Here is a 14,050-nt window from a genome sequence, read left to right as displayed (position 1 = left end):
GGCATACAAATTTTAAGTATAATTAATCTCTTTATGCGAGAAAACTAGAGTAAAAGCATAAATTTCTAAATGTTCATAAATGGTTACAGAATATTTAACTTAATTCATACTTCCATGAGGCACAGAAAAATGAGAAAACTGAGGCAAACATATGGGCCAGCTAGAATGTATATGGATTACTGAATTTCAGTTAGCAGACTTTTATAGAAATAACTGTACTGGGAAGAATGAGAATGAGTGAGTGAGAGAGCAATGTCTGGGATAAATATTCTTTAAGCCTAATCATAAAGCTTTATATTTTCATGCATTATGAAAGCATTCAATATTAATTACAAATACAATATTCACTACAGAAGGGATGAGATGGTTTATACACAAACAAAATGCACAAGCAGGAGATTGGCTCTGCAGGTTTTATTACAATGAGTCACAGAAGCACAAGATTCCTATCATTTTGTCCTGTCATTCCAAGAGGTCTCTACTCCTCCATAGCACATTTGCTTTCCTTTTCTGATTATCTTTGGTCTATATCCATTAAGTATATCTATTTTCTTTAAAATCATTCCATTTTATGTACTGTTTTTATATAAAAACTTTGTTTTTTTAAGTTGTTTTCACATTAACCTATGAAAAGCAATTAAAAGTACCTATATGTACACTACAACAGGCAAATATGTATTGCACCAAACATTGCCAAGTTTCTGGATGGGTATATACAAAAGAAATATTTATGCACATAACTCAATTAGCAATAGCCCTATTTTTATCAGAACCCAATGAATCTGTGTAAGCGATTCCAAATCCTCTGTAAAGCATTTTTGACATCTTTGTTCCTCAAGCTATAAATCAAGGGATTCAACATGGGGATAATCAAGGTGTAAAACAAGGAAGCCACTTTCTCTGTATCTACTGAGTGAGTGGACTTGGGCTGCACATACATAAATATCAACGTTCCATAGAAGACAATGACTACTGTCAAGTGAGACCCACAGGTAGAAAAAGCTTTGCGTCTGCCCTCAGCAGATTGTATCCTGAGGATGGATACAAGAATGAGCAGGTAGGACACAAGGACTGTCAGCAGAGAGGAGATCAAATCAAAGGCTGCTAAGATTAGAATGATCAATTCAATTTCCTGTGTATCTGAGCAGAGCAAAGATAACAAGGGAAGGCTGTCACAGTAGAAATGACTGATAACGTTGTAGCCACAGAAGGACAGAGTGAAAATCTTTATGGTGACTAGAAGAGACACAAATGTGCAGTAGAGATAGGGGATTGCCACCAGCATATGACACATTCTCTGTGACATGATGATGGTGTAGAGCAGTGGTTTGCAGATGGCAACGTAGCGGTCATAGGACATGGCCGACAGAATAAAGAGTTCACTAATGATGAACACAAGGAAGAAAGCTAGTTGTATGGCACAAAAATTATAGGAGATTATATTTTGATCCACCACGAAATTCACTAACATTTTGGGGCCCACGGTTGTGGAATAACCAAGATCAGTGAAAGCCAGGTGTCTGAGAAAAAAGTACATCGGGGTCTGCAGCCTGGAGTCCACCACGGTGAGGACGATCATGCCCAAGTTGCCCACCACGGAGACCACGTAGATGAGGAGGAACAAAGTGAACAATGGAGCCTGCAGCTCAGGACGATCCGTGATGCCCATCAGGATGAATTCTCTCAGCACCGTGAGGTTGCGTGTCTCCATTGAGGTTTATCATAAAACCTATTCTGAGTAGAGCTGTAAGCATAGTCAACAGATTTCCTTTGTTAATTCACAGGAGTCTTTAGTAAACAAAGTACAATTACCATATATCTGGACTTTTCAATGTACGATATTAAAAATTAATTTCATTTTACAGAAATACACTATGCATGGCCTTCTTTACAGATAGAGACAGTAATAGATCAGTCACCCTTTTTTTTTTTTTCTTTTTTTGCTTATGTGGTGCTGAGGAATCAAACCCAGGGCCTCTGGCATGCAAGGCAAGCGCTCTACCACTGAGCCACCTTCCCAGCCCCTAGATCAATCATCCTTTACTGAGGTCATCATCCACCATTTTCCAATACCTAGGTACATTTTCTTTATGTCTGAAATGGAAAGTTTTTCTGCTTTTGGTATCTAAAATTTAGAAACCAAGTAAGCTGGAAAATCTCCTGTATCCTTTATGCCTCCCTGAACAATATCCAGTACAAAATTTTAATAGTGTTGAAGTTAAGGAATTCTGATGAGATATAAAACTAATTACAAAATCTGATGAGATACAGAAACTAATTACAAAATATTTTCTAGCAGAGCACAGTTTTCAAAAAAGAATGGACAACTATGCCTTAAATCTAATTCTAATCACAATCATACTTCTAATTTAATTTAATAATATTTTATCTAGTAATTCTAGTTAGATTTTTTTGCTACAAATTTCAAAAATATACAAATCCAAGTACTTCAAAACATAGTTCTCTGAAAACCTTTACTTCTACTGTTGGTAAATTTCTAACTTTAATATACTAGACAGAGTTTAGACATTTGCATTAATAAGATTACAGTAGAATCATTTCTATACAAGTAGAGAAAATATTAGGAAGTATATGTATGGAGATAAGTCCTAGACTATGTCTTAACCTGTAATGGTGGCAAAGGAGCACTTTGAGCAAACAGTATATTTAGAAGAATGGTATAGAAAGCTATTTATTCTCTGATTGAAAATCAACATGCTTTGTGGCAGATTTATTAGGATGTGTGAAAATTACAACTTTCAATGGACCTCTGCTACTTCATACATAATTCTAAATATTAAATATATAATGGGATCTTTTTTGCATTTGCCTTTTGAATTTGTGAACATAACTTACCTGATAGTTTGTAAATTCATATGGATGATGAAGTAGTTGCTTCTCAGGTTTATGATGTTGTATAGATGCCAAATAAGAGTAGGACATAATGTGTATAATTTAATCTCTCTTCTTGTCTCTACTCAGTGACAAAAATTACATAATCAAGTGTTACTGTTTTGCATCACTGATCTTTATTTTCCTAACTAGTTTAATAATATTATAATATAAATTATTTCTGCACAAATATGCTTGAAATATTACTTTTACTCAGAGGGCAATTTATAACTGACAAACACTAATGTGCCCATAAGGTGAAGTGTTCTTAGTCATGCCAGATACTGGGGTAGAGGGAAGAAGTCTGAGCCAGGACCAGGGCATTGCCTTTATATAAGTTTTAGAGAATCCTCTATGGTTAAAATAATAGTGTAGTTTAAAAATTAAAAACATATCAAAATCTATATTATGGAAGATTACAGGGACAAAATAAAATTCACCCTAGATGGTATATATATTAAATTCTGCATGGGATTTGTAACTCTTTCATGTATGTAAGCAATACAAAATTCTTCAACTTAGTATAAACTGTATAATGTAGATTACAACAAACAAAATAAAATATATGTGAATACTCTAAAGATCATGTCAGATTATGATGTAGAAGGCATGTTGACATAAAAGAATTGTCTATTTAAATTTATTGAATTCTGGAAAAATGTTGGAGGTACTAGGTTTTGAATATATGACCTTGCTTCATTTGCTTGCTTAGCTGGTGCTCTACCATTTGAATCATACCTCTATCACCAATTCTTTAAAAGGAGAAAGAAAAGCAACAGCAATATGTTAGGAAAGTTGTAGTGGCAACAGACTCTGAGTGAGTTAGAAGAAAAATAAATAAAACATACCATTTCATATTACAAGTAATTTGATTAGAAGTAATTTGAATTAGATCATATAAAATATTTCCAATTTCCAATCAGATCACAACCTGTGATGAATACAAATGCAGTTGTTATATTCAATGTACATTATGTAAAAATTGAACTATATATTTTGAGAGTAGGGAGTAGAAGGGGAAATGGGGGAGAATAATGGAAGTGGTGACATTGATCAACATGTATTGTACTCATAACTTGGCTTCTGAAATTAATACTCCCTTGTATCTACTACAAATCCATAGTAATCAAAACAGCTTGGTACTTGCACAAGAACAGATCTGAGAACCAATGGAATAGAACTGAAAATCCAGAAATGAACCCACAGATTATAGCCACCTAATCTTCAATAAGGGAGCTAAAAAATAGAATGGAAGAAATACAGCCTCTTCAGTAAATCGTGCTGGCAAAATTGGTTAATCACCTGTGAAAACTAAAACTAGATGCTCACATATCACCCTGCACCAGAATCAACTCCAAATGTATTAAAGACCTCGGAGTCAAAGCAGACAACCTAAAAACATTACAGGATGGAATAGGAGAAACCCTAGGTCTCCTTGGCACAGGCTGAAATTTTCTTAATAGAGACCCAGAAACACAACTAATCAAAGAAAGGTTGACAAATGGGATTGCTTGAAGCTGCAGAGCTTCTGCATAGCAAAGGACATAGCTATCAAGATCAATAGAAAACCCACAGATTGGGAGAAAATCTTCACTAGGCATACAACAGACAAGCATCTCATATCTAAGATATACTTAGGACTAAAAAAATTAAATTCCCCAACAACAAATCCTCAAAGAAACAACTGCACGATAAATAAGTGAGCTAAAGACTTAAAGAGAAGCTTCTCTGAAGAGGAAATAAGAATGGCCGTTAGACACATGAAGAAATGCTCAATCTCTCTAGCCATAAAAGAAAAGCAAATCAAAACAACATTGAGATAGCTTATAAACTTGTAAGTAAATATGTTGGCTGGTATGCAAGTGTAGACAAACGTATTAACTGAAATATGGTGGATTCAAAGGAGAGCTCAAGTAGTGTAATTTCTTAGAAAACAAAGTCAAAGTTCAGCAAAATAAAACACCAGGAAGCAGGTACTTGTTTTTTGTTTTTTTGGGGGGGAGGTTGTGGGGCTTGAACTCTGGGCCTGGGCGCTGTCCCTCAGCTCTTCAGCTCAAGGCTAACGCTCTACCACTTTTAGCCACAGCACCACCTCCAGTTTTCTAGTAGTTAATTGGAGATAAGAGTCCAATGGACTTTACTGCCCAGGCTGGCTTTGAACCGCGATCCTCAGGTCTCAGCATGAGCCACCAAAGCCCAGCTAAGAAGCAGGTATTTGAAAAAGGTGGGTTTGAGGCCAAGGAGAAAAGAGAAGACAAATGAAGAGGAGAAGGGGGCAAGGGAATGCAGTAAAGAATCTAATGTATATCCTACAAAATTAAGAAGTATGAAAGAAGGAGTGGCTAGGGGAGGGGTGAGTGAGAATGTTGGAAGGGGTGATGATCAAGATATACTCATAAACTGCTTTGTTAAATGGCGACTCCCTTGTACAACTACGTAAGGATAATGAAGTATGTACACACATTTAAAACTCTAAAACTTACAAAATGTATTAATAACAAAATAGATCCCAATCTTCTATTTGTGTACTATGTCCCCCTGAATGTATCTTTACTGCATTAAAATAGGATAATATAAACACCAGTAGGCAGTGATGTTGGAAATTTCTTTAGTAAATATAATACATACTATGCATTCTATATATTATTTTATAATTAATTAAGAACAGCCACAAAAAACTAAAGAGAAAAAGGCATTTGGAAAATACCTGAGTTTTGGTAAGGTAAGAAAAGATCAGCAATTACTCTCATGTCAGCTTTGGAAGAGGCAGTAAAGAAACTTTGAGTGGTATTCCATTTTCCCCTCCTCGGGTTTTACCTCAGTTGCAAATAAACTTATTTATATAAAACAAATATTAATAAAATTATAAAACCCATTGTATGTATATTTTATTATCTTTTCATACTGCTAGTATTTTCTAGTAAAAAAATTTCTGTTTGAGAAAAGTCATAGATACTTTTCGTGAGATACCCCTGGAAATCAAAGTGTATTGTGGGTATTCCGTTATCATAATATTAGTTCCTGAGAAGTTTGCTAATCTTCAAATCTTTCCACATATAAACAGAAGGTAGAAACTCTCTTTTACCTCATCAACACACAAAGAAAGAATGATAACCACATATTTAGTTAAATAATTATTGGGTGCTACAGAATTTAAGACTATTCCTATATGACTATTTTTATGGGCTCATAGAACTTAAAAGCTAGTAAATCATTCTTTAGGATAATACCAATCTAATTAGCTAGACAGTGTCTGCTTCTTCGTTAGTCCATTTAAAAAAGTGTTCATATATTTTAGTGATGTCTCATTTGCTTTATGTTTTTGCCTTAATTAGAGATAAATTTATTTATATAAAACATTTTGTGCACAATACCATGGCATCATTTTAATGTTGCATATATATTTAGATATTAAATTTCACAAAGTATTTAAAAGGTTATTCAAGGAAAAGTAACCTTTATTTATTCTTTTCTAGGAGGTAGGACTGGAGTTTGAACTCAAGGCATCATACTATGACAAAGCTTTCTGGCTTATGGCTCCCCTGTACAACTTGAACCATATCTCCAATTCCAGTTTTTGGTGGTTAATTGGAAATTAGAGTCTCACTGACTTTCCTGCGTTACTAGGCTTCTAATCAAGATTCCCAGATGTCAGCCTCCTTGAGTGCCAACAGCTTTTGTTACTCTCTGCTACTAAAATGAAAGATGCAAATGTCATTGGAACACTGCGCTGGTTTGTGATGTGTAATCTCCTTCCTCTTTACAAATTTTTACCTGTGCTGAAGCCTTTCTCTGGACTCCTCCAAGTATTTCTCACATGGCATTTTGAGAATAATTTATGGAATTTGTCGCTGCTTGAGGCTCTCCCTAAGGAGTTGTTTAAACTGGTAATTATCCCTAATAAATCTGAGAATTTAACAAGATATCTAGAGGCTGCTCTCGATTAATCAGGGGCACTTTGTATTCATTGGTGTATTCTGTTTCTCCAGGAAAATAGAAGAGCAAATAAAAATTTATGTGTGTATATGGTTATAGATGCACATATGTTAAATATATATATAATAAACATATAAACACATTATATTATGCATGCTATATGTGTGATATATGCATGTACGCTCATAAAACAGACATATGAACTGTATATATATATATGTGATATTACATATATCTATACATGAATATAATGAAACCCACCAAAAGATCAGAATAGGAAGGAAAGAAGTAAGGGTATTATGGTGGAGAAAGTGAGTTTGTTCAAAGTACGCTGCATATATAGCAATATTACTGGTCAAACATTGATTTTATGAATGCATGTTAACTCAAAAATCGTGTTTATAGTCATTTAATTTCTTTACTAAATGAAGAAACTCATCATTCTTCCACATCTCTACCAAGCCCACCCATTTGTTCACCCTTCTCTGTAAACATCTATTTCTTCCCGTAAACTCCTCCCTAGATACCACAATCCCAGCTTCGTAATTATCTTTTTGATTCCATAAGTCTGTCAAATGCTTTAAACAAGAATTTTTTCTACTATAAAATTATCTCCCAAACCTTGTAAATTAGCTTTTGCTCTGAGATCCCTACTGGAGGTCTAGGATCAATGGGGAGTTTGAACTGTTTTATTTTATTTTTTGTGTGTTTTCTGGGATTATTTTTTTAGCTTACAGTTCCCTGGCTATTCATCTGAAATAAGAGTACCCATGAATTATTCATACATAATTCAGAATTCAGCCGCTTACTCAGGAGAATCTCGAGCAGAGGAAAAGATGAACATAATAAAATATGCAGGCAACAAATAGCAATATGCCAGAAGAAAGTGCTCCATTTCGAATTAATTTAAATACAAGTAAATTAAATTGTGCAATTCAGAGAAATAAATTATCATGATGGAAACAAGAAAATCATAGTAACAGAATACATGGTTTTTGCAAGAGATGTTATTTACACCAGTGTTTTATTTTCAGAACATACAATAAAAATAAGGTTAACTAGATAGCTATTGACAAAAGTGAAACAAAACAAAAATGATAAACCAAACATAAATTACTATTGTAAAATTTAATAGGTATTATTACTGCTGGGAGAATATAAAGCTCTATGGTAGTGTTAAAGAAATATTGATGTAGAAGCAAGAAGTATTGGGAGGAGTTCCTTAATGGATATATGATAGATGAGGGTGAATGAAAGTGAATATAATAGAATAAATCACATTGTGTAATGCTATCATTATTTTTTACTGTGAAGCTGAAATGTATGTATGTATGTAGGTAGGTAGGTATGGACATATGTATGTATCTACCTATCTAGCTAGCTAGATATCATCTACCCATTTATATTTTTCCACCTGTTAGAAATACAGTCAAGTATTATTTTTATCATTGTTTATTGAAACAACATTTTGCATTACATATTAAATACAAGGCTTAAATAGATTGTTAAAGATTCTGTGAAAGGCATTTTTTACTTCTTTGTTTCTAACGCTGTAAATCAAAGGATTCAGCATGGGGATCACTAAGGTGTAAAACACAGATGTTAATTTGTCCGTGTCAAAGGAGTGGGTGGATTTGGGCTGCACGTACATGAAGAGTAGAGTCCCATAGAACACCACCACCACAGTGAGATGAGAACCACACGTGGAGAAAGCTTTCTTCCTGCCTTCTGCAGAATGCATCCGACACACCGCTAACAGAATCAGAGTGTAAGATATCAGGATGACTACGAGGGAAGAGATCAGGTTAAACGCTGAAAACACAATGATGATCAATTCTATATCTTGTGCATTTGAACACAGGAGAAGTAACAGAGCAACATTGTCACAGTAGAAATGACTGATGACATTAGAGCCACAGAAGTTCAAGATAAAAATCTTAACAGTGATCATAAGGGCTTGAAAGGCACTGTAGAGGTATGGGATGCCCACCAGCACACGACAGAGCCTCTGAGACATGATGACATGGTAGAGCAGAGGGTTACAGATGGCCACATAGCGGTCATAGGCCATGGAGGACAAGATGAAAAGCTCACTGATGATGAACGTAATGAAGAATGCCATCTGGGTGGCACAAGCATAATAGGAAATGGTATTTTGATCCGAAATAAAATTTACTAACACCTTGGGATAAATGACTGTGGAATTGCCAAGATCAATGAAAGCCAGGTGTCTGATGAAAAAGTACATAGGTGTGTGTAGACGGGAGTCCAGCTTGGTTAGAATGATCATGCCCAGATTTCCCACCACTGTCACTGCATAGATAAGGAGGAAGACCCCGAAAAGGGGGAGCTGCAACTCTGGCTGTCTTGTGATCCCCCAAAGAATGAATTCAGTGGGTGTTGTGAGGTTCTGTTGGCCCATTTCCTCTGAGAACCTCTTCTGAAAAAAGACAGATGTGTTAAAAGCTTTTAAATATAATCATCAAATTAGATGATGAACTCCACAGAATGGAGGTTTTTTATTGTAGAGGATGATAGCATAAGAATTTCAAGTTCTGATTTTAACAGTCAAAGAATAGAATCTTCCACTTTCCCAAGTAGAAATCTGTGTGAGGCACAATGTCACAAACAGGTTAAATTCTTAATAAAGAGCCAATGATATTTAGAGCATAGCTGTTGGTACAATATTTACACAATTGAATCACAATTTTTAAATACACTTCCATTTTTGTCTGTGAATTCTTGTTCTTCTTGTATTTTTGCCAGTACCTGGGCCTTTTTGCTAAAGTTCTACCAATTGAGACACCTCTCTATTTCCAGCTTTTTGCTGGTGAATTGGAGATAAGCATAGCAGTCCAAGCAATTCTAACAAAGAGTAACTTTAACTTGTGTGCTTAGAATTGCTTTAAACCTTGATTCCCAGATTTCAGCCTCTGGAGTAGCTAGAATCATAGGCTTGGAGCATCAATACCTGGTTTGTCTGGAAATTGAGATTTGACATTCTTAAAAATGGAAGTAGAGAGAATATGAAACTAATGAAGTCTAGAGCCTCTTGTTTGTCTTTTGTTGGACTTAGAACAATAGAGGAACAAAGAGATACACATTCCAGCTTGCAAAAGCAAGATACAAGCCGGGCGCCCATGGCTCATGCCTGTGATCCTTGCTACTCAGGAGGCTGAGATCTGAGGATCACGGTTCAAAGCCAGCCCGGGCAAGGAAAGTCCGTGAGACTCTTCTCTCCAATAAACCACTAGAAAGCTGGAAGTGGCGCTGTGGCTCAAGCGGTAGAGCGCTTGCCTTGAGCTGAAGAGCTGAGGGACAGCACCCAAGCCCAGAGTTCAAGCCCACAACTGACCAAAAAAAAAAAAAAAGTAAGATACATTAACCACAATCCACTAATTAATCTACTGTCTTTTACCATTTGAAGTTTTACATTAATGGAAATCAGAATGCCTCAACCTATCTCTGAGCATTTGTGGGATTCAACTAATAGACTAATAGCAAATTGAGTTGATGATATTGTTCATAAAGTTCAAAAATCAATGCTACTTAGTTAATCAATAATATCTTCCCACGTAGAAAAGGTTATTTAAAACACACCATCCACACATGTAGCAAAAATGTTGAATTGTATAAATAATATCAAAATCATTTTAAATTTGATATTACTTTGACAAACTATTCAGAAATGAATTTAAAATTTTCCCATGTGAAATAAATATTTGCATCATTTATCAAATTCCATGTATTATTTTACTTTTCTTTTTTAAAGAAAATTCTTTTTGACATAGACTACTGGACACTAAGCGTGTGAGTCTACACTACAAAACCTGTATAGAATAGCTATGTATTCTCAATATACTTGGCATTGATAATTTGGTAGTATATGCTTTACTTCTATTTAAATCACATTATGGAGATATCCTAGTTAGTTATCTTAAATATTCCTTTGAAAACTGAGTATATATATATATATATATATATATATATATATATATATACAATTATTTCTTCAAATTTAAAGTAAAATATTTAGAGTATAACTGTGATTTTCAAGTTTTTGGTAGTGTGCATTAGGTCTGTACATAACAAAATCGCCACAGAAGTAGCTAAATTGAAATCTGATTTCTATTGTTAAAGACGGGGAGCCCAGTTTAACTTAATCTCTTGAATGCCCATCCTATTCCATTCAGTGTTTCTTCAATGAAAACATAAAATTAGGTTATAGCTATTTCCAATTGGAGAAGAAATTAGATACGAGAATACTCAAATAAGTTTCAGAAAGGAGCAATAAAGTGTTAACATGTCTAATTGCTAAGTAGGAAATCCAGGAAGTCCACTGCAAGATAGAAATTAGTCTGCAGCAGATCGAGTCCCAGGAACCTGATACAGCTGTCCCTCAGTCTAGGAATGTTTGCTATAGTGGCATCTGCATTTGCCTTCTTATCAGAGAATGAAGCCTAAGGAGAAGAGAGATACTGGAAATTGCTGGGCTGCTACCATTCCCTTTCCTGCATAACATGGTCTGCCGTTTCTCCAGTTTCAGTTTTTTCAAAATTCTTTTCCTTTCTTTTTTCTGCTTTTTTATTAGTGTTTATTCATCTCTCACAGACACAGGTTCTCACTGTGATGTTACCACATAGGCAGACAATGTGTTTCCCAGAAACCCATCCCTCAACTGTCCTTAACTCTTGTCACCATTTCAGTAGGTTTGATTGTTCTAGTTTCATACCTGTGAATGGAATTCTTAGACCAGAGTCACCCTCCCACACCTTCTATGTTTATCCTTTTATTTCTTTCTCATGGATACATCATCCTGACAAAAACCTTGCTTTAGGTCCCTCCTCATCCTAAAGTAAGAACGATAAGCCTATTGCTTTTCATAAGTTAATTTTGAATGCATAGGGCCATGGACCCTATCTGAGGTTTACTGTGCCATAGGAAATGTAATGCATTAAGCAATAGAAATTCAGAATTCCAGTTTCAGTTCTTATTTATATTTTGCCAAGAGTTCATCTAGTTCTCCCTAGGTTTCTTCTCCTCTCTTCTCTCCTTTCTTCTTTCTTCTCTTTCCCTCCCCTGTTCTCTCCTTTCCTTGCCCCTCCCCTCTCCTCTCCTTCCCACTTTTCATTTCCCATCTATTCTCCTCACCTCTTTTTATTTTTCCTTTGACTTTCATCTCTCTTCTTTTCTTTTTTATTGGTACTAGAGTTTGAATTTAGGGTCTTTCTGCTACAAGGCTGATGCTCTACCACTTGAGTTACTCCCCCAGTATCTATGTTATGGTTTAATTCTTTCTCTATTTTTAAGGCAGTTATTATGGTCCTCTAAGATGTGTATATACCATACCTTACACTATTCTTATCTGACAAAGAATATTTCAGATTTCTTCTGGATAGTAATAATCATATTCTAAATATCTGTGTGTAGAACATTAAAAACAAATATCCATAAGACAATAGTTAATGAAAAAGACACTGACATTTTTAATGTAGTTAAAGAGCCCAGCTGTCAAAAACCATCAGACTGTTGACAGGATTCAAGGGTTAAGGAAATTAGTCAAACTCGGATGATTGTCAAGATGTAATTCTTATCCACTTACCTAGAGCTTATAAAGTCAGATGTCTTTCACTTGAATTATTACTCTACTTTTTTCTTTGAATGGGGAGAATTTATGGGTTTTTCTCTTTATTGGTGATGTTCCCCAAAGAAATGTCATCTAATTTTTTGTTTATTATGACTAAACCATATGAGAGACTTAAAATAAAACTGCCTTGACAGTCTCCTCATTCCCTAGTGAGAAGCTATAACTACAACTCTCAGAAAGTAGCCAAAGAATACTCAAGATCTGAACAATTCCCTCGAGAGAGACCTGCATGATTTAGAGACAAATATTAAAATACCTTAGGAGAATACTCTGACACCTGCTTTATCCATAGAAAAGTAAACTTGTTCCGGAGTTACCATGAAATTTTAAATGAAGTAATGATCATAAGAATTTCTTGAATTCATATTTTTCATTAATGAAAAATGAACAAGAAGCTGCAACAACACTGAAGAAATAAGTTCATAAGAATTCAAATAGAGGTCTGTACAACATAAAGAATGTACTCATCTTGCCCATGTAATTGTAACCCCTCTTTACATTATCTTCACAATTAAAAAAAAAGAATCCAATACTGATGTGAATTCTTATGAAATTTATGTTGGTATTGATCATGACCTCTTTGTTAACTGATACTCCTTGTAATGATTAATTTTTTAAGATGTCACTCACTTCACTATTATTGACATTTATTGTTGTGGACCTGTTGAATTTTAGTGGATTCATGTTTTCTTCCCCTTCCCCCACATTTCTTGTGGTTTGTCCTTGGGATTTGAACATCTGAAGCCACATCATTGACTAAAAATTTCAATCATCTACAGTCCTTCCATTGAAGTGTCTTCTCTGTGCAGGAGGATCAATGTGCTATATTTTTTTACTACTGCCCTTGGGGTATAGCTCAGTAGCCATGCAACAGCCCAGTATTCAAGGCACTGGACCTGATCCCCAGCCTCACTCAAGTTATGATAAAGTAATGGAGGTATCTTGTAGGTAGCTCAGTGACCCAGTTCTAGGATAATTTTCCTACCAAAGTTTCCTTTCTTGGTAGATAGAGAGCCCAGAGAGTCACAGCCGGCGACTGGGAGCTTTACAGCTTGTGAGTCAGGCAGATTCCTGCTTGTCCTTGAAGTACCCCCAGCCTAATTGGTGTCTCCCTAGGACAGCAAGGATCCAAGATTAGCAATGGATAGCAGGCAGAGCCAGTACATTCTGTGCTGACCAAGGGAGAACTGAGGACGTAAGTACCCTGCCTTCTCGTCTCTCTGCTTTCAGATGCTCCCAAGTATTTGTCTCCCTGCCTTCCTGAGGAAGAAATAAGGAAGAGGAAGAGAAATAAGAGAAATAAGGAAGAAGCTGTAGACATTACCTGACTTCCAAAGTCTCACATTGGAGACCTCAGTCCTGCCTGGGAGCAATACAACGGAATAGAGTTATCTGAAATATACCTTGATTCTTTCAGAACTCACCAAGTAGTTCACCTCTGGAGATGGGTAGGGTGAGGTGGGGGTGGGGTAATGGTGAAATCATGTGATTTGAAGACTTTAACTGGGGTTTTCTGCCCCTTCTGGCTGTGGTTCAGCTCCCAGAGGTGAGTGTCTGTGCCATGAGTATCTCCCT

At 35.6% G+C, this 14,050-nt stretch overlaps 2 protein-coding genes across 2 annotated transcripts; both read right to left on the bottom strand.

Moving 5' to 3' along the window:
- Positions 1 to 766: 766 nt before the first annotated feature.
- Positions 767 to 1,711, bottom strand: LOC122104766 (olfactory receptor 8K3-like). Its single transcript, XM_042675700.1, has one exon. It carries the CDS (start codon positions 1,709 to 1,711, stop codon positions 767 to 769), a length of 945 nt encoding a protein of 314 aa, XP_042531634.1.
- Positions 1,712 to 8,308: 6,597 nt separating this feature from the next.
- Positions 8,309 to 9,250, bottom strand: LOC122105062 (olfactory receptor 8K5-like). Its single transcript, XM_042676164.1, has one exon. The coding sequence runs from the start codon at positions 9,248 to 9,250 to the stop codon at positions 8,309 to 8,311; it is 942 nt and encodes a 313-aa protein (XP_042532098.1).
- Positions 9,251 to 14,050: the final 4,800 nt, after the last annotated feature.

This window comes from Dipodomys spectabilis, unplaced genomic scaffold (assembly GCF_019054845.1).
Source record: "Dipodomys spectabilis isolate Male_0828 unplaced genomic scaffold, ASM1905484v1 ptg000030l, whole genome shotgun sequence".
In the NCBI taxonomy this organism is placed as follows: Eukaryota; Metazoa; Chordata; class Mammalia; order Rodentia; family Heteromyidae; genus Dipodomys; species Dipodomys spectabilis.
This window is presented reverse-complemented; position numbering and strand designations above follow the sequence as displayed.

What these genes read in the sequence shown, in the direction of transcription:
- LOC122104766 (XM_042675700.1), bottom strand. Translation starts at nt 1,711, where the DNA reads ATGGAGACACGCAACCTCACGGTGCTGAGAGAATTCATCCTGATGGGC.
- LOC122105062 (XM_042676164.1), bottom strand. Translation starts at nt 9,250, where the DNA reads ATGGGCCAACAGAACCTCACAACACCCACTGAATTCATTCTTTGGGGG.